Source organism: Sorghum bicolor, chromosome 2, assembly GCF_000003195.3.
Source record: "Sorghum bicolor cultivar BTx623 chromosome 2, Sorghum_bicolor_NCBIv3, whole genome shotgun sequence".
NCBI classification, from domain to species: domain Eukaryota; kingdom Viridiplantae; phylum Streptophyta; class Magnoliopsida; order Poales; family Poaceae; genus Sorghum; species Sorghum bicolor.
The window spans coordinates 59,007,936-59,029,122 of NC_012871.2; the positions used below are offsets into that span (position 1 = coordinate 59,007,936).

At 39.8% G+C, this 21,187-nt stretch overlaps 2 protein-coding genes across 2 annotated transcripts; one reads left to right on the plus strand and one right to left on the minus strand.

Annotated features, from left to right (window-relative positions):
- On the plus strand, nt 2,473-6,528 carry LOC110432741. The gene is made up of 3 exons (XM_021453535.1): nt 2,473-2,499; nt 2,872-3,324; nt 3,433-6,528. The coding sequence occupies exons 1-3, from the start codon at nt 2,473-2,475 to the stop codon at nt 3,586-3,588; spliced, it is 636 nt and encodes a 211-aa protein (XP_021309210.1). The 3' UTR covers nt 3,589-6,528.
- On the minus strand, nt 4,333-16,870 carry LOC8070621. Its single transcript, XM_021453536.1, has 8 exons — nt 16,608-16,870; nt 16,262-16,332; nt 16,103-16,172; nt 15,164-15,284; nt 9,702-10,636; nt 6,870-7,098; nt 6,357-6,748; nt 4,333-5,960 (listed from the first exon to the last, which is right to left on the minus strand). The coding sequence occupies exons 4-8, from the start codon at nt 15,235-15,237 to the stop codon at nt 4,333-4,335; spliced, it is 3,258 nt and encodes a 1,085-aa protein (XP_021309211.1). The 5' UTR covers nt 15,238-15,284; nt 16,103-16,172; nt 16,262-16,332; nt 16,608-16,870.

Here is a 21,187-nt window from a genome sequence, read left to right on the forward strand (position 1 = left end):
CAAAATTGCTGACTTGGCAGGGTCATTAAATGAAGGAGTTTTATCAGATGAGAGAGGAGTTTCATCCCCATAAAACTCTTGTGGCTCGGTTACCTAGTTTATAGTCTTGGTAACTGTGACATGAAACTATACATTTTTTTTTCGAGATCACGACTTCACGTGTTTTTTATTAAGAAGAAGAGCCGAAAGAAACGGCAGGTAACCGATACATTGAGACTGGCCTAAGAGCACCATCTCTAAGAAAGAAAAACTCGAGACGACTATAAAAATCATTTGTGCAGCACCGACAAAACTACGATTGAGCACTGAGCAGTCTATAGGTTTGGTTACTTATCGTTGTGCTTCGCACAGGTTACTTAATGGCACACCTCATGCAACTTCATGCGACTACGCTGTCCGGTCCCGTGAAGCCTTCTATTTGCGTGCCATGGGACTCGATGTTTAGCAAATACCTTATCTTGCTGATTAATGGTAGTGTACTTGTGTTCAACATTACGGTCTTGGACAAATCATAAATCTCCAGTAATTCTAAAATGGGACGTCGGGAACAAAAAGAAAAGACATTAGTACTCCAGTAAAGAATTTAAGCTAAGCTCTTTGCGCGTCGTCCTAATATCAGGACATATAACTCCAGCTCTATCTTAATAGTAAAAAATATATGAATAAAGAACATCTTACATGTGGGACATATATATAAAAAGGGGTGACATCTAAGAGTCAATATGTAATGCTTACTATTAATTGGAGGTGCCGTTAAAAGTATACTGGAAGTATAAATACTATGTACAATTACCTAGGGATACAATAAGTGGCGGAGCCAAAATTTCACAGCTGGGTATTCCACGTATAAAAAATTTTCAATGTATATGTGCAATAGTAATAGAGGATAAAATCAATACAAAATTGATCTTGGTGCACAACTCAAGTAGTACATATAATTTTCTTAAAATATATGCTAAATAAAATATTTGTATATATAAATTCTTTATCTATGTTACAAGAACACAATGCAACATTTTATAAAAAAATCAGAACGCAACAAAAAAAGAAGAAAATGAAACCTTCAATTCTTACTTTGAAGAATAAAAAAAAATGTGAGATATTTGTGTTCACCTTGTTGTTGTTTCAAGCCGTATATGAGAAAGACAGTATATGAGAAAGGCGTTGAAGGGGAGCCGTATATGAGAAAGCCTACAAAGACCACTGACCGCCGCCGCCGCTAGAGGAATGCCGTCGATGGGGTTTCTTTATGAGTTCATGGGCTACCGCTACTAGTTGTTCTACTAGGCTTAGAGCAACTTCAAGAGTTTAATTATTCTTGTTATTTATGCTATTTCAGAATTTGTATAGCAAAAAGTAGACTCCAACTAGTATGCTATCTAATTTTATAAAATAGGAAGTTGGCTTTCTCTTGATTTTCGGTGGCTATATATAGCTTATTACGGACGCTATATAACTAATAAGCTATATAGCTATATATAGCTTATTTCAGAATTTGTATAGCAAAAAGCAAAGACGATTGTTTTAGATCTCTTCTTTTTTTTTAGAATTTTTTATTTGACAAAATAGCTAAACAATAGAATTTGACAATTAATTTTAGCCAGACTATTGGAGTTGCTCTTATGGGCTACATATTTGCAACATTCAACAAACTAACATATATGCTGATTATACATGTGTGTATATATACATATATTTGTGTTTGTCACAAAAATCATGGGTATTCCATGGAATACAGGGGCATACCCCTGGCGCTGCCCATGGATACAATAAGTTTAGACCTACACAACTCGCTCTATTCGCTTGGTTGATAAGCCATGATTGAAAGTACTGTTCGCTGATTTACTGTGAGAGAAAAACATTATTGAATGACTGACAGATTTAGCAGATAAACTCAGCTATATGGCACTCACTACTACACAAATAATTTTACAATGCGGTGCTCTTTTATTAACGGAGGCGGTCACAAAATTCAACCGCCTCGATTAATACCTACGATTAACGGACGCGGACATTTTTTATTTACTCGAAAATAGATTTATAGAGGCGAGCGTAATAAGAAAACCGACTCTAGAAATAATATATTTTCGGAGGCGGTTGCCTTAAAATACTTGCCTCCGTCAATTTATTTTTGGAGACGGGTCCAAGTGGACTTAAGGGTCGTACTTGATCGTGTACCAAAATTTTATCTATCTTCTATCCTTAATATTAAGGACGAAAGATTTCACATCTTTCATCACACACAACGGTTTGGTAGAGATCTCAATGAACTCAATCTCTCACGTGGAGTAGAATGCATGTCCAAGTATGATGAGTCCTGTTTCAAAATGAATTAGAACACAAAGTGTTTCCATGGTCACACACACTCTCTCTCTCAACTATACGAGTTAAGTGTTCATGCATGGTACAGCATCTGATTCTAAAATAAATTAGAACACACGACATGATCAATGATAAATATTTTAACCTGTCATGTACCGATATGAGTTAGATCAGCACGTTCCAAGCACAATACAAAAATTGATTTCCAAACAAATTGGAATGCATGACGTCATCGCTAAATCAATCTTAATCCTAATCCACAAATCATCTAGATAACCAAACCACAAGCTGCATGTCCTTTACAATACACAGATAAGTATGCTACTTTTTTTGAGCAGATGATAAGTTTGCTATTTAGGACATATATATCATTAATTATGCCAATTAGTGAACATCTACGGTCAGGGCAGATTTGGGTCTGGGGCATCCCCGGCGCGGCTCTTTTTTTTTATTTTTTTTTTCTAAAGGACGATAAAAACTTTGCCGCAAGTTTTATTAGAATAATAGAAAAGGAAAAAACTTTACATTTGAAACAAATCCTTATGCCAGCCCATCAGCCCCCTCCGGCCCAAAACAACAAAGCACCTCAGCCTGAGTGGCCCGGTGGCGGCGTCGCGACCGGCGACCCCGGCCCGCCATGGAGGCACGAAGAGGACTGAGGAGGTCCGGGGGCCGGAGCGGAGCCCCTCGTGGCCTCGCTGGGTCTTCACCTCCGCTCCGGGTCTCTACGACCGCGGCGGCGCGGCCAGCAGGAGCAGCGGCAGCAGAGCCACGGCGCATCGTCGGCGGCGGAGGCTGGAGCTTAGCCGCAGCCCGGAGGCGCCCCTCGTGGCCTCACACCGTCCTCTTTGGACTGGCTCTCCACGCCCGCGCCCAGCAGGAGCCGGCGAGCAGCGTCTGCTGAGCCACGGTGCGTCGGCGGGGCTGGCCGCCCAGCCCCGTTCCTCCCCGTCCCCAGGCCCAGACTCCTGCTGCAAGTGCACCGTGCACAGCACAGGACAGGTGAGATTGTTGAGTTTCAGTTTTCAGATATTCAATGTCATTGTGACTAGTTCCCAATGAATGCATTTCAATTTGAGATGCGAACAGTGCCTAATAAATGCGTTTCAGTTTGAAATATTTCATATTGTAGGGGGCATAGGAGCTTCCGATATGAAATATTGTGTGGGATGTCTGCATCGCTTGAAGATGAAAAAAAAATCTAAAGCGTTTTCAAGGCTTAAGAAATCATATGATAAATTTGCCTCGCGAGAGCATGAGGAATGAATGGTGCGTATTGTGTTCATTTGTCTCAATTCGTAATGCTATTTTGTTTTGTGAGGAATTAAAACATTGCATTCTTATATACAACTTTTTCTATCTAAAATGGTATATGTTTTGCTTGAGCACTTTGAATTGATATCATCAATTGTGTTCTTTGAGTATCTATTAGTGTACGGCTAGTAAAATTTTTAACCTTAAACTATTTAGACCACTTCTTGTCTCGTTTCTGGATTTAAAAGAAACTCGATCCACAATGCCAGTATTAAATGCCATTCGTGCATACTTCGCAGCAGATTAGAAGGCGATGAGCCCATGAATCACATAAAATTAAATATTTGATGAAAAAATAATACAAGAAACTAATTGTATGTATTAGCTTCACACTCGGCCGATATGAACTGGTAAATTAGAAATCCAGATTAATAATATTCCACACAGGAGTCATATTTAATCAAATAACAACGTATATGACATCAGAAGCACAGGTACATTACACATACTATATTACAATAATAAAGCAATGAGGGACATAGAGGTGCTTGCAAATTATGATGGCAGACAAAGCTCATATATACACTCCACTATATATAAACAAATCTATTAGACAAGCAGTTTCACACAGGACATGCAAGGCTGCTAGATATACTGAAAACAAGCACTACATATATATGCTGCAATCACCTCTGTCCTAGAGTAGCTCTTGTCTCTTGATATCTTCACCATGTACCGAGAATAACGTGGACGTCTTCATCTGAGGTAGCTTTTGATGACAAAGTGCTCACGGACGAAAGTGAACGCCGGAGGCAGGCTGGGCTCGTATAAGCTGCGGTGGTGGGGAGTGTTGTCACCTTGGTCGTCGTCCCAGTGTAGCTTTGCCCACCAGGCCTGCTCCCCACTCACCTTCACGGTCTTGTTTGGTTGTTGGTGGAGGCGAGGCAGACGATGCAAGCTCCAGCACCCACGGACCTGGAACTCCTCCCACTTGGGCGCGGTGAGGATGGCGTCGTTGACGTAGAGATGCTCCAGCAGTGGCAACTCCTGGAGGCGTATCTTTTGGAGGCAAGGGAACTGGTAGTGACGAGGAGAAGAATGATGGCCATTGTTGTAAAATATTGCCTTCAGGTTGTAGCAGAAGAGGATGTCGAGTGTCACGAGGCTTGGCAGCTCACAGTCACATGGCATGAAGCCCTCCAACCTTGGGCAGTGCTCCAGACGGATGTGCTTGAGTGCACGGAACTTAGTAGCACCACGGCCATATGGTGGTCTGTAGAAATGGGTGAGACTTTTGAGATAGGAGACACATGCATTCTTCAGATTGTTCCCTAGACATGTCGCCACCTCAAATACATGAACCATGCGGTGGCACCGCCTGAGCTTGCATTCCTCTAGATCATTGAAATTACTCAGATGACCGCTGAGGCTGGTGACATGGGTATCATTCATCATACATACCGACTTGGTGACCTCTAGAAGATGGGTTAGACCAGCAGGATACCGATCCACTGCTGAGATCTCCACATGACGCTCGGTCACCCGGAAGGGAAGCATGTCATCCATTGACACCAGCATAGAGACTCCCCCTGTAAGATACTGATGGTTTACATCAGCATAGGTTGATTCCGATACCTGAAGCATGTTGCTGGTCACCATGTCATCTTCGTCATTGGTCTTCATAAATCTGGCCTTAAATGATTTCACTTGAATGTAGAAAGACTTCAAAAAGTGTCCACTCCTTACTAAATATGCACTGTGACTGAAGAAGCTATAAAACAATCTGGAATTGCTGGTGCTCACCATCTGAGCAACTTGTGGACTGCAATGAACTCCATTTCCCTCCAAGCTCTGATCCAAGCAGACAATATCTGGGAGTCGTTTCAGAGCATGCCAAGGAAAGCGTCTAAGAGCAGGAACACCTATGAGAAGCAACTGTCGGAGCCGGGGTAGATTAGGGATGTGGGCTGGAAGCTCCTTGATACCTGTAGCAGAAAGATCAAGCTCCTCTAAAGCATCAAGCTCCTCGAGAGTGTCCACAGACTCCAGCTTTCTACATCCATTGAAGGACAATCTCCTTATATAGGGTGCGGCTACCAACGAGAACGATCTCAGGGTAGGATGTCCTTCCAGTTTTAGCTCTTCCTCAGTTCCGAACTCCCATCCACCAATACCGTTAATTAGCTCAAGTGATAGGAGCTTCTTCATCTTGTTAAATATCTCCCAGTAATGGAAAGACTTTATCCGAGTCCTTGTGATCTTAAGTGTTGTTAGACTAGACAACCCAACAATTGAGGGCGGCAACTCCACAAGGTCGGAGCAACCGACAAGCAAGAGCTCCTGTAGACTAGGCATGTTCTGGAAGAAGTCACTATCAAAAGTTTCTACATTTGAGTAGGAGAGATCTAGATTGAGCAAGTTAACCTTGTTGGTGATATTTTTTCCAGGGAGAGTAATTGGGAAGCTGAATGGATTTGCGAGTTTATGGCATCCCTTGAGTAGAAGCAATTGGAGTTTTTGGAGATAGCAGATTGAAGGAGGGAGTGATTCTACTTGAGTATATGAGAGATCAAGAACATGAAGATAAGGGAGCTTGGGCAACAATTGACCAAGCTTTGCAAAAAAACTTGGTGAGCAACGCCTTACAACGAGTGTGGTTGGGCCCCTGGGTCTGTGTCCGTGGCTCAACCATTCTCTACTAATCTGCCATCCTTGGTCATCCATATGCGAGATCCACTGCATGTGCTCCAACCTAGAATGCTGATCAACCCAAATTTCACCTATAGTGAGCTGCTCTGCGATGAGGCCCTGATAAGCTAAGAAGTGTGCAGCACTCTTAGTGGGATCGTCAGCTTTAGCTTCATAAGGAAAAGGCAGCTGAAGCAATGAGTACTCCAGAAAAGCCTCAAGGATGGCATTTCCAACTTGATATACATTGTCTTCATTGAATTTTATTTTTCTGTGGTAGCTATTTGTCACCTCAAATGTTGTTTCTTGGACACTTCTGTTGATGGTAGGCAGAATGCCTTGGGCGGCCCACTGACAGATAAGGTCATGCTTATGTGAGATAATATCATCTTTTCGCAGTTTACCACCAGAAGGCTGCTGCCGAAAACGAGATAGGACCTCAGACAGCACAGTAGTAGTTTCATACTCTTTATTTAAGCGACTCCTGAGAAATGAGGGAAAGTAATGCGTGTTAGGACAGGAGGAGAGAGAGAGGAAGCTTGGAAGTAAAAGAATAAGCGCAATTTTGTAAGGGCAGCAAGAGGGAAGGGAAACCAGTGACTTACAGGTCCTCTACAAGGGCACCACAATGCTGTATTGCTTGCTTGGACTTCTCCACGTATTTCTGCCAGAACAAAGTTAGTTCACTGTAGTCACTCTGTTTGATCCTATGCTTTAGTGTGGCTTCATTCTCCTTCTCGAGCCTCTGTCGGAGTACGGTTTTGAACTGATGAACACCTCGCCCGGTAGATCTTGGGTCAAGGCGACGAGCCTTGTCGAAGGCATAGAGGCGGCCTGATGTAGTATCAAAGTATCAAGCATATGCATATGCATGCGTGAAGAAATAATCAGTCAACTACATGGGGAGGAGTGAAGAAAAGGAAGTGGCAAAACGCCATTGAAAATGCATTTTAGAGGCGGCTAATTAGATTCTACAGCCGAATGGCAAACTTTCAAGCGACCATCGATCTCTACGACTAAAAATTATGGAGAGGACCCATCTACCACACCCATGGTAAAGTCATAACTTCCTTCCCTTTTACTATGCCAGATAGGCTATCCCATTAACCCATAACCCAGGCCCGCTCACCTATGAATGCAAAATTGTTTTAGCGAATTAAAAAAGTCATATCTCTTAAACTAAAGATATAAATTAAATTCTGATTGCACCATTAAATTTCTTATAACAAATCCTTCAAAACAAGATCACACATGGATATATTTAGATAAAATTTTATTAATGAATATTTATCTCTACAACTAAAAATTATGGAGAGGACCCGTCCACAACTCCCATCTCTTTGGTGGCCTTTTTTTACTGCGGGATGACACGCTATCCCATCAACCTAGGCCCCACTCACCTATACATGCAAAATTGTTTTAGCGAATTAAAAAAGTCATAACTCCTAAACCAGAGATATAAATTAAATTCCAATTGTACCATTAAATTTCTTATAACAAATCCTTCAAAACAAGATCACACATGGATATATCTAGATTAAATTTTATTAATGAATATTTATCTTATTAAGATAAAATATTTTTTTATTAAGTAGAGACAATATTCTAGGTTCAACAGGCAATGTTCTATCTTTGTTCGTAAGTGAAAATGCTCCATTCGCGTTGGTTTCCCTTACTGGGTCTGGCCACCTATCAAAATCGATTCTTAAGAGGGGTCGCTTTAACTAACCAGCTATAGAATTTTTTTTAAAAAAAAACGTGAATGAAAAAATAGAGAAAACAAAATGAGCATAGAATCAACTCATGAAGCAACCCCATGGTTATTGGTGCCCATCACATAGTTGTTCTTTAACAGAAAATATGAGAACAACTGGTTTTAAACCTTTTCCTACAATATTTTTTAGAGACGGCCCATTATAAACCAACTGCGCACACGTAGAAAACTTTTTTGGAAACAATTGGCTTAAACGACTGCTTCTGAAAATCTTAAGGAAAAAAATCCCTTTTTATCTTGTGAACAAAGGGATAAATCGTGTATATCCCCATCTCTAGAAAAAAAATATATAGAATGTATGTAGGCTCTTTCTTTATACATGTTTGGAACATACACCATTATGTGATATATAGGTAAAAGATACCTGTGTATATTCTGATCATGTATATAAAAAAAAGTTGCAAACATTTCATGATATTTACTACTGATGGATATATGCATGACAATATTATATACCTTTCTATAAAACTTCACTGCCAAACTTATAACTTGATTAAAAAGATAAAAAAGACTAAATGATCTTAAACAAAAAAAAGAAGTGAATCTCTTTAAGCTCTACAGTTTTCATATAAACTCTAATCTTCACCCCATGTTATATGAAAAAGCTACTCCCTCCGTCCCAAATTATAAGTCATTCCAAAAATCTTGGAGAGTCAAAGTTTTTCAAGTTTGACCAAATTTATATAGCAAAATAATAATATTTTTGGTATCAACCAAGTATCGTTAGATTCTTTGTTAGTTATATTTTCATAGTGTACCTATTTTATGACATAAAACTTTATATTTCTCTCTATATTTTTGGTCAAACTTGAAAATGCTTTGACTCTCCAAGATTCTTGGAATGACTTATAATTTGAAACGGAGGGAGTACCAATTTATATGTGCAGCCTCTAGAATAGATTTTTAGTGGTAACCACTATATATGTCCAACGGGTTGTGCCATGTCATAGGTCGTCGGACTGTTGCGGGCCGTTGTGCCTAGCGGGCTATGCCTCTATGGGCTTCGTGCCTAGCCTTCGGCCCAAGGCACAGCCTGTGAGCCGATTATTGTGTCATGCCGGCTCATGGCCCATTAAGCCGACAATAGCTCACTTTCATCAATATTTTCACTAAATGGTGAAACATTTCATCATTTTTACCAATTGTTTATTATTTTCACCAATATAACAATTAACAGCACACATATAGAAGTCATAACTACACCAACGGTTCATTTTCACCGGGCCGCTACCGGGCCAACCGTTGGAACGGGCCGTGCCTGTGCCATGCCGCGTGCCTGGGTGGCGGCCCAGGCACGGCCTAATCCCTCGGGCCGGGCCACCAGGTTGCGGGCTGCATGGCTATGTATAGTAACCACTTAAGACAACTGGCTATAAAAACAAAGACTGACTCTAGAAATGGATATTTCTAGTGGCGGTTGTTTAAGACAACCTCTTATACGATAGCACCACCACTAGGAACTCATTTTTAGAGGTGATCGTTGACCATGGGCTCCTCTGGCTTAGTGCAATAGTGGCAGCCAATTCTAGCTGCCATTGCTGCAAGGCAACAGGGCGGTTGATTCTTTTTTATCATGAAAATAAGTTTGGAGGATTTAAATGTCAATAGAAAATATTTTTGTATAGTACTGAAAGTGAGTTGGGACATATATAGACTGACTTACAGAGGTAGGCGATGCGTGGGTTGATGCCCTCCACCCTGTTGGCAACACGAAGGAAGAGCTCAAGCCCAGTGAGCGAGGACGGGACGTCCTCATCATACAAGGATGATGAGGAGATGGCGATCTCATTATTATCAGAGGGCAAGGCGGGGACGACCTCACTATTGAAGATGGAGTCGGTGATGTCATCGGAGAAGGGAACAAGCAGCATGGCGGCATAGTGAAAGCACCAGAGAGCCACAAGGTGCCATTGCTGCTCGTCTTTGTCGCCGATCACATCATATATGTGCTTAGCCGCTTGATGCAGTGAGTATAAAGTAAGCATCAATATATCATCTCCACTTAAGGATTGGACAACACACTCATGATCTGATGAACTGCTTTGGTCATAGACGAATTCGGAGGTAGTAGATACGAGCCAAAAAGAGGGCCCCCACGTAGCAGGGGGGAGGCCTACCATCTGTGTTAAAGCATCAATCTTGATGGGCCAATTTAGGTTCTGAACTGCAAGTATGTATCTCTTCCCCAACAACTTTTGGTTGATTTGAGAAGCTAGTGACCTTGATAGGTCCCGTAGTGCGTCTGTGCCATGCTCTATGCCATACGTATAGTACCGCAGCTCATCATCCTCTTCCTTGAGCCTGTTGTATTCTTGGTTGAGAGCAAGCAGACCGAGCTGCTCTGCCACTTTGAAGGCCAGTCTGTCATAAATGTTGAGGCTTGTCCATGACCATGATGCTTGCTCCATGTCCACCTCTATTACGTGATCAAAGGGACCATCCAACCTCATCTTTTCCTCCCTAATGATGCTTGATATAGCCTGTGTAAAACATGCTGTGGGTCCGACTCCGACATTCCACTGCACGTGCACGTGCTTATAGGCAACCAGTTTTTTCCGCAAGCTATAATATGCATCGCTGTTGAGATACCCTTTCCGCCTGACAAATAGAAAAAATGGGAATATTCATTTAATTAGTCCTTTGAATAACTTTTACGTGCACTCCTTATAAAAAAAAGCTTTTACGTGCACTTTACATGCATCTCAGCTCGTGGTTGTTGAATAATAATTAGTTATGATGATCATATACTCTGTTTTCCCCTTCCTCACATACGTCTAGTCCTCCGGTTTATATTTCTTATTAGCTACTCCCTTCATCCCAAATTATAAATCATTCCAAGAATCTTGGAGAGTCAAACTATCCTAAGTTTGACTAAATTATAAGCGGGTCATATTTGGAATGGAGGGAGTAGAAAAGAAATTTCTATTATTTCTCACACTTCTTAAATAAATAAATTAGTACAAGAATCAATATGGATGTTGTATACTCATGTAAAACCACCTTTTCTGCATGTTTACAGACCAGTGGACTCTATAGTAGTAATAATAATGTACAATGTGAAATTACATACAACATAAACGTGATGCCTGATGAGTACTTCTGACATATTGACATAGTGATGATGGGTCTTGCTATAACCTGAGGTCCACCACCATTGATGGATAGTTGCGTCAAACGTCACTAATGATTGTAGTGATAGTTGATATCGTGACATGCTACTTTTGGATCACTCATGAGTGATGGGGTCTTCCAAGACAACTCAATGGTGATGGCTCTTAATATAACCCATCACTCATGACTAGTTTGTAAGTGACGGCTTTTAGTCATTGCTCCCTAAGTCATAACTTTTGACTCGCCCTATATTAGAGGACAAGTACGCAGCCAATGAGTATTAGCAAGGAACCCAAAATCGACCCCTAGGCGGTGGTGGTCTGGGGTGACTGGCTAAAAGCAAATTCTACTTAGGGGTTGCTCATCTACTTGATGGACAAGGCATAGATAGGTATGTATGTTAACCGACTAAATGAATCTTGTTGTAATAATTTATTAGGAAATATCAGCAGGCCGATATGGGAGATATCTAGGGTGCTTGTTGTTTTTCAAGATATTGTTGTCTTTGTTTTAACTTCCAAGAGTCTTTTCTTGTAATACCACCTTTGTGGCAATTGGCTTTTATACAATTTTAGCTCAAGTCATAGAGTATTTTGGGCTCTCCTGCTATTATGACCTCTAATGAACAAACTGCAAAAGACAATTGGTAGGATAATGTATATTTTTCATTCAAGGGTAATCAACTAGCTACAACATCATGTGTTGTTAACGGTAAAGCATAAGATTGTCCATATGAAGCAAGAGAGGGTGCAATAATTCATGCCCTAATCTATATATGAAAGACTAGCTCGGCTACACTATTGAAGGTATCAACTATGTAAGATATATCTCATTTCACACAGTCAAGTATAATTTATATATAGATATTTTGATAAGTATCTAATGCGACCATTTTTAATTTGGTCAAAGCAGTGACAAAACGAACAGCCAAGCGACAGACAGTGGCTTAGGCAATCCAGAATGGAAGATGGGTTGGTGACATTAAAGGAGCTCGCACAATAGAAGTTCTGATTAAATACCTACATATTTGGGATATTGTGGATGGTTTACTCTTGCAGCTGGATGTGCTGGACCGTTACACTTTGATAGTCTTGGTACCTTTGGAGGTATTATAAGCGGGTCATATTTGCTGCTGTATGTCTCATCCTGGTCTCATCCTGGGTATTATTCTCACAGCAGCAAATCTGCGTATGGAGCCTTCTTCGTGGGAACCATCAAGTTTGGACCATGGCGAAAGATGTGGAAAACTTGGGCACCCCCGCACTGTAAATTCTTTATTTGGCTGGTTTTCCACATAGTCTGGACAGCTGATAGGTTGGCTAAAAGAGGCCTTCCTCATCCAGATGCTTGTCCCTTTTGGATCAGGCTGAGGAAACCATACATCACTTACTGTTTGGTTGTGTATTCACTTGCCAAGTGTGGACCTTGATTTTCCAGAAGCTTGTCCTGCTGTTTCTGGCGCCTTATCCAACTGTGAGGCGTTTCTCGGGATGGTGGAGGAAATCGATTGCAGCAGCTCCAAAGGAAATCAAAAAGGGGTTGAACACTTTGATAGTCTTTGTAGCTTTGGAGGTCTAGAAGCATTGTAATGATTGTGTCTTCCAGAACTTAAGGCCGAGTGTTCAGGAGGTTATCAGTGTTGTGTGCACAGAGGGCGGTCTTTGGTGCATGGCTGGGGCCTCCAAGCTCTCCGAGCTTTTATCCAGGTTGCTCCCCTCTTAAGTTTAGGTCCTAGGAGTTGTTGGTCGTCTTTTACTTAGTCTGTGGTGTGTTGATGTGCTGATCTCCTAGTGTGTGGGTGTGTGGGTGTCTCCTGGTACTCGGGTTGGGTCTCCGAGACCCATGTACTTGTTTTTTTCTACCTTAATGAAATGACGCAGAGTCCTCTTGCGTGATTTGAGAAAAAAAATGACTACATGTGTGTTTGTTGATGCCAATGTGAAATGTGTGTTCTCCAATGTTGATGCATTGTTGTATTGTCATTTGAAAAGGAGATGATTGCTACCAAAATCTAGCTCTACTCCAGGATGCATCTAGGAAATAGGAAGAGCTGATAGGTTGGTTAGGTCAAAAATGATGGGTAAAGGGTGTAACCTATAAAAACCAGAAGCAGCCATTTGGGTTTTGGGCGGAACTAAGGGGCTGTCCAGGTAAGTCCAGGACTACCCCAAATTTGAATCCATATTTTTTTACTAATTAGCATACAAAGGTGCAAATTAATCTACTATAGCATGCCTAGTAGTAGCCCACACAACTAGAGCTAACACATAGTCTGCAACGGATTCATCCTTGACTCCCCAGTTCTTTCGTGAGGGCTAGGGGTGAATCTAGCTAAGAACACTATCGGGGTCACCAGGTCAACTTAATTACATTACATGGATTTTTAAACTTGATTACCAAGCTTTTTTATATTTTATCGGGTCTACAAGACCCCAATAAACAAGCATAAATTTACCCCTAGTAAGGGCAACCACGCACGGCCTGGCCTTCGCCCACCCATGACGCTTTTGCTAGGCTGTGTCACTGTGTTGCTAGCCTAATATGACCCGCTTGGTGAGTTTGGTGTCTGGTTTATACTCCATGCTTGGTACATATTTATTGTATGGTAGATTTGATAGGGCTAAGAATTACAGCCATGGCATTGGATAGGATTAATTTTCTTTTGTTCAAGTATTCTCCGCGACGAGTCTAGTGAAAAATAAGTTAAGAAACAATATGTGTGATATTTTCTCTAATGTAAATGAGGATGACACAGTTGGCACTTCAATGCTATGAGATTAGGCTAGTACCGTGGTTTTCTATTTATGCAAGGGCATGTCCTAGAACTATTATTTTTATAGTAATTTATGAAATTTTGAACATATTTTGTTGAATAATTTAAGATATTATGTGCCCTATTATATATATAGTGCTCTTGGTTATTTATATTTGTATATATATACCTCATTTGTTAGTAAGTTATGTACTTGTATACTCGTATTATGTGTTGGATTAATAACGAAGTTATATTAGAGTATATTAACTAGGACTACTCTAGTTCAAAATCATAGGTCTTTGGCTCTTTGCCACTGACTTAAGTCAAAGCAGATGGAAAAGACAAAGTTACTTGCGATGGTCACTTGTGATAGGTTATGGGCCTCCTCATGGCATAGGTGATGCACTCCAGTGACGGATCACAATTGCCATCCATCACTATGTTTGGGTTCACTGTGGCAGCTACTACAGTAGCCACAGAGAGGAAATTGCAGCAACAACTGCGATAATAATCTACCAAACAGGCCCTAAGTGCATCATTAATGATAGGTCAACACGCATTACTTTTGACTTGTCATCATAGTGTGTTATTAATAAAATAGATCAACACATGTCACTTCTAATTTGTCATCAGTAGCATCCACCATTATTTACATTTTTTTCATGTAGTAACAGTTTTAAGAATTCAAGTATATGTCCATGTGAAAATCATGGTTAGTACTGACTATGGAAAAAGATCATGGAAATAATATATTTTTTTCTGCTAACATGATGGATTGCAAGTACATGCCTGCTACTTTTCACTACTTATGAAAGCATAACATTCAAATATTCGACATCCATATTTGTCAGAGATACATTTCATCTCAGCATTTTTGCTACATGATCATGTTTGTGTTAGCATAGTATCATCTTTTTCTTACCAAATAGAAATAAAAATCATGGACACACACTACCAGACAGAAACAACAGGCTTGCCTCTTCTGTCACACTCTAAAGTAGACGAGAGGCCTAGCTAGTATTTCAATTGTAATGATATCATGAAAGGTTCTAAATCTCGAGATAAGAAAGAGCTAACATATAATTTTTTCCCTTGTTATGCTTCCTAGCATGAATATTGGGATATACCATGAGAGGGTGTTGTTGTGTGTTTGTGGGGGGGTGGGGTGGGGCAAGAGTTATTACAGATAGAAAAACTACAACCAACACTCCCTATAAGCATAAACTTAAATTAGAATTCAGATGTTTAAAATAGTATACCAGAAGTTGATATCTTGTAGATGATCACGCCATTTATCCAATGTGGATCTGTCCAATGGAAATGATGCTGCCATGACTTAGGTTTACTAGTTGCCACAAATTCTCAAGATGCACACAGAACCTGTGAGTGATCAAAGTGATTTATTGAACTAGCCATAAATATGTAGAAATAACATAGTTGTTTGCACGAAGGGGGAACAAAGTAGTTCACAAAGAGATTTATTGAACTAGCCATAAATGTAGAAATAACATAGTTGTTTGCACGAAGGGGGAACAAAGTAGTTTAACATTTCATAAATTGCATTCCATATAGTTTAGGTTGTGTTTTGGGTATTTGTGCAATTATTGAAAGCCATTTTTTGTCATATCTACATATGCACACAGAAGAAGTGCTGTGTGGTTTTGTTTAAGTAATGGAACATCTGAATAGAAAAGAAACACATGTATTTTTTTAGTTCCACAATGAAGACAAATATACTGGCTACGTATATATTACTGTACGGCATGCTAAGTGGTGCTTATTACTTGTGTTGTACACAGGTACCTTGTGAGCATAGACAAAATCATCCTGTTATTATGGCACAAATTTCGTATATATGTCCATCTTGGCCTGACGAGCAGTCGGGGACAAGCTCCAAGAGGGACATATTATGGCAGGACCCAAGTGATTGATTTAATACTACTATACACTAGCTAACTTCTTGACAAAAAATCATCTCAAAGGTGAAACTGCACGCATTACATGCATAATTGTGTCAATGCCATTCGTCTATGATGAGTTTAGTTAAAAGTAATGGAACCACAAGTCAACAACTACAGATTTTTTTTTTTACCTCCTTGCATTGCTTGGCCTATTTTGCTTGTTATTTTTGGTAAAATTTCCAGGTGTAACTTCGTGTGATTCACAAGCTAAGCGCATATATAGTTTGGTACTAATACCTTGTTGCTTGAACTGAAGGTGGCCCAATATATGTTCTCTCACAAACTCTGCTCCACAAGCACATACGCCCTATATGATCATGGGAAAAAGAGATGAGCGGTTCAGAGTGCTTAGCGCTAACTCAATAAGCAAATACTAAGAAAGAATGGCAGTAGTACCTGGCTACCTGGTGGTAAAATTTTCTGATGTTACGTGGATGACAAGAAATGACCAGGTGGACTTGCTGGGCCTGAAAATGGGATAATATGATTGTTTTTAGGGTATGTCAATTTGTCATTTGAGAAAAAGGCAAACAGCTAACCTTTTTATAAGAACCAACATACTAAATGAAGTTGTTGCAAGGATGATCAATGCATTGTAAGATCAATAAGGAAAATGGGCTTAAAAGAACAGTTGCAATGTACAAAGATGAGGGGAAACAATTGTAGGCGAAAGAACGGCAATAAATTTCTTTTATCTTCAATTGCTTAGATGAAAAAACGATAAGCCAAAGAAGAGACTTACAGGATGGAAGCAGCATAAATTGTATGACTTTTGTCTCAATTTGCTGATCGGAAGGCTTAATTGTAGGTACAAAAGAACATATGTGGAGATTTAATTAGCACGGAAATTATAGAACAAGCTAGAGCCGGCTGGTGAGTAGTGGCAGAGCAGAACATATGGCTGGTAAGAGAACGTTAATGGCCCTTGCCCATTGCATGCAGCACTCTCTTTTTATAGGAGAACGAAGGGACGATATTCTCAGGTTACATTGACACGCAAATGATACATCTCTCCGAATGCCAAAGACTAAAGTCAAGGTTCAAAGAAGATAGGGCATGCAAAGTTGTTCGTGTTCGTGTAGTTTTAACAAGGAGCATGTTCCTTATGGAAAAGGAAAGAGAGATGACAAAGAAAATAAAAAGGCAGTGAATATGATGTTAATAAAGCAGGATGCTTGTGTCTCATATCTTGTATCTATCTTTCTAGCCTAGTAATACGATTATTACAACAAGTATTAGCAAAATAAAAGACATGAAATATAATATTTCTGCTTTTGAAGCATTGATGACTATATTATCTCTCGGCTTTGGCACAGTTCACAATGTGAAATTATATATACTCTCAATATATCCATAAAAAAAAAGTCGTTTCGGACAACGGCACGGTCTCCAAAGTCTAACTTTGACTCTTTGTTTTTATAAAATATTTATCAAAAAGTGGTATAGATATATTTTTATGAAAGTATTTTTCAAGACAAATCTATTCATATAGTTTTTATATTTTCAAACTCAATAATTTAAAAGTCATTCGTGATTTATATTTCCAATGTTTGACCTAAATTTTATCCACAACGACTTACTTTATGGGTATAGAGGGAACACACAGAGAGTGATACAAGTTTCAGTTCCAAAAAAGTGAGTCATGGACAGTAGCAGGCAGACCATTAGCTAGCGTGGCAGTGAAGCAAAGGATCAAGGGCACTCCCAATGCAGCTTTGTTCGTTTTGGCTGATAAATCATGGCTGAAAGTACTGTTCACTTATTTATTGTGAAATAAAAATATTGTTGAATGGTTGGTAGATTCGACAGATAAACTCAAGAAAAACATCTTACTGTTCACTTATTAATTGTAGTGCCACCTAAACATTTTGTTGATATAGCAAGGTAGTTATTAAAGAGAGAGAGCAAAAATCATAGAAACCGTGTCTAAGTTAGAAACCATGTCTATAGGAGATCCAAGACATAAAGTGGTATGATTGGTTCAGAATGAAGAGAGAATAAATATAATTAGATAGAAAATTATTGTGTAGAAACTATCCAGTGGAAGGTATAGAAACGTATAGTTTTTAGCATTAGGACTACCCTAAGGATGCGTGCCTAGGCTGCCAAGGGATAATACTATTACTAGCATTAGATTAGAGCTAACACGATGATTTGCGTGGATCATTATGTCTAAAGCACAAAGGAGATAACTTCTATATGGCACCACTGGCCCCACAAATGATGTTAAAGCAGGATGCTTCTTTCTAGGCTAGCAAATACATTTATTACAAGCAGTACTAGCAAAATAAAAGAAACGAAATAGAGCTACAGCAAAATAAAAGAAGTTTGAGCAACAAAGATGCATTGGAGTGTGATGAAGGGAAGTTCGAACAACACAAGCTGGCTTCTGGTGACCATATCATGACACGAAACCTAACGCATCTAGCCATTGTGACAATGCTCTCATGTTTACTAGCGTTGTGTTACAAAATAGCAAACTACTAATGAAAGAAGAAAAAAAGTCCACACATCTCTGCATCATTACATCTGATCATAGAGTTTTCAAGTATACAAAAGAAATATTCCTAAAATCTACAAAAGGAAAATGTACAGAGCATTATTCTATGACATGAGTTCTGTTACGTCTTATGGTATGATAGTCAAAACAAAGATGTTTTGCATATGAAATGCGAACCAAACATGAAGCAGGAAATCATCAAATGATGGATGCACACATCCTCACTTTTCCTTATCTGGCGTCTTCGATTCAATACCAGACATACAACAATGTACTTAGAACCATTAAGAAAAATGTTTGGTCACTGACATAAAGATATACTAGGAACGATTTCAGTTAACATAAAGATGTGCTCGGAAAATATTGTTTGGTCACTGACAAATGTTTCTGCTCCTCAGTCCGACATGGAGAAAATTGAGTTTATTTCTGAAATCAGAACTTAAACAACAGGCAAAGGAGACCTGGCTTTTGGTGGGGGATTTCAACTTAATTTGCAACGCAACTGATAAGAACAATGGAAGGATAAAAATGCAAATGATTACAAGATTTAACAGAGCTTTAGACGATCTACAAGAGCTACCTCAGCAAGGGCGCAAGTTTCAGCAATGAGCAAGTGGTGCCCACAATGACACGAATTCATCATTTTTTTTTCAGGACAACGGAGTGGTTTACTATTTTCCAAAAAAAAATGATTTTTCAAGCATTGACTTTCCTTGGATCAGATCACTGCCCCCTTATTCATGCAGGGTGATGTTGAGTATGATTTCTGTTGGGGGTTCAGATTTCGGGAGGTGGTTGCAAAGCCTGCCACCTCCATTTAACACTCAAGACGCCATCCTTATTTGCATGTCAAGTTGCTGCGCACTGCTAAAGCCATCAAGATATGGTAATACAATTCAATTGGTAACATTGATCTTCAGAGACTGGTTCAAGTGACCCTCCTGTTATTGGACAAGGAACAGGAGATTCGCCTGCTAAATGATGAGGAGCTATCCTTCAGGCGGTATTTGAAAGAGAAATCTATTGGCCTTGCATGCATCCGAAAAACAAGAGCTAGACAGCATTCAAGATTGACATGGATCCATAGGTGATGTAAGTAGACTCAAGATTACTCCAATCTGGAAGGCAAAGGCTGGGCCTAAGTGACGATTCTTGAGAGAATTCCTTGTGAGCCACTGTAAAAGATCGTGATTCCTTGTGAGCCACTGCAGTGGCATGGAGGGTAAAAAAATTTTTGGAACAGTGGTGCTGAAGTCTATTGAACTTTTTCGGTGGCTCATAGGGGATCACGATCTTTTACAGTGGCTCATAGGGAATTTCCTCTCGATTCTTTATATGGACTCTGTTTCATAGCAAGATTCTTGCTGCATAATACCTCCAGAAGAAAGGATGGCAACATGACGCTATCTGCAAATTGTGTAACAAGGCCAATGAAACGATTAACCATCTTTGCACCAATTGCCCTTTCACAAACATGTGTGGAATGTGCTTCTGAGTTGGGGAATTTTCTCAATGATCAGTAGTTGAGGGCTCACCATATATATAAATGGTGAAGAAGATCAAGACTCAAGATTGAAAAAAGAAGATGGAGGGAGTTTGACGGTCTGATCATCTATTTCTGGTGGAATATCTGGAACGAACGCAACTGGAGAATTTTCCTCATAAAATATAAAAAGCTATAGAACAATACGCTTTAGCCATGTCTTCACACCGCTTCTGATAGTGGTTTTTTCATGTTGTACTTCTTTTTTTTTTTACAGTTTTTTTTCAGTTTGTGCTCCTCTTGGAAGCTCAAACGGCTGTATGCTGTGAGTTGTAAGTGGATGGCCACTTGGCCAAGTCGTGTTTGTTTGTTTTTTCACTTTTATTCTTCTAATAAATTTGCGGCAAAGCTTTTGCCATCCTTTCAGAAAAAAAAAAACATTACGCAAAGATTGATATTGCACCGCACCAGTGTTTCCACAGGCATTGAACAATGAACCTTCCAAATTCCAAGGATGAGATCCATAACTTTTTATCAGCTGACACAAACAACCTGTAAGCATACAACGCTCGTATTTCTCAGCCTGTAAGTACTCAGAGCATACAGTTATAGCCAAAAAAAAAGTCAGAAAAAACTTACATGTATCTATTTGCAGGATACTTAAAAGCCTAGTCCTGTGGCACAAAGAATGTTGTATCACTTGTGGCATCGTCCATCCATTGCAGAAACAGAGCCTGTTATCTTCTTTGCAGTCCATACAACCTTACCATTTTGGTTTGGAAAGCTCATCTTGTTCAGGAAATTGATTTGTAGTCAACAGTGTCTGCAGGGAGCATAGTAGCAAAAGCCCAACAGTTCACAAGAATACAAGATGGCACTTCGTCCAATAAAGTAATAACCTTCAACCACGGTCTGTCTTTAGCTCTGTCAGAGAAAGACAACCGTAGCAGTCAGGTCATTTGCCATCAGACGCCAAATTGCTGCTACTGAGCATGGCCCTGGAACACTATGACTGAAGTTGTCTTGTTCGCTTGAGTTTATCAACCGAATCTGCCAGTGTTTGTTTGAACATCTTGAACCGTCAATAAAAAGGTACCTGGTTCATCACGCTATAGACACAAATGGAGGTATTGGAATAAAACCTGGTGATGGATACAGTTCCAGCAATGAGTGGAATTAAATAAAAAAAGGTGATTAGACAACTAATACGCCATGTGATTCTTTCCATTGGCCCCCCACCTCCCATAGAATGTCCAATAGCAGCTGTACTGAAAAATTGTGCATAGTAGTTAGATATATAACAGGAAGAGACCCCTGCTAAACATTTTCAGTTAGCTTT

Coding starts and splice junctions, on each gene's coding strand:
- LOC110432741 (XM_021453535.1), top strand. CDS start 2,473: ATGTACCGATATGAGTTAGATCAGCAC. Junction 2,500..2,871: donor GATATGAGTTAGATCAGCAC/GTTCCAAGCACA, acceptor TCCTTATGCCAG/CCCATCAGCCCCCTCCGGCC. Junction 3,325..3,432: donor CCGTGCACAGCACAGGACAG/GTGAGATTGTTG, acceptor AATGCGTTTCAG/TTTGAAATATTTCATATTGT.
- LOC8070621 (XM_021453536.1), bottom strand. CDS start 15,237: ATGGCAGCATCATTTCCATTGGACAGATCCACATTGGATAAATGGCGT. Junction 10,637..15,163: donor CTACAAGATATCAACTTCTG/GTATACTATTTT, acceptor TCTATTTGTCAG/GCGGAAAGGGTATCTCAACA. Junction 7,099..9,701: donor CCCACGCATCGCCTACCTCT/GTAAGTCAGTCT, acceptor ATACTACATCAG/GCCGCCTCTATGCCTTCGAC.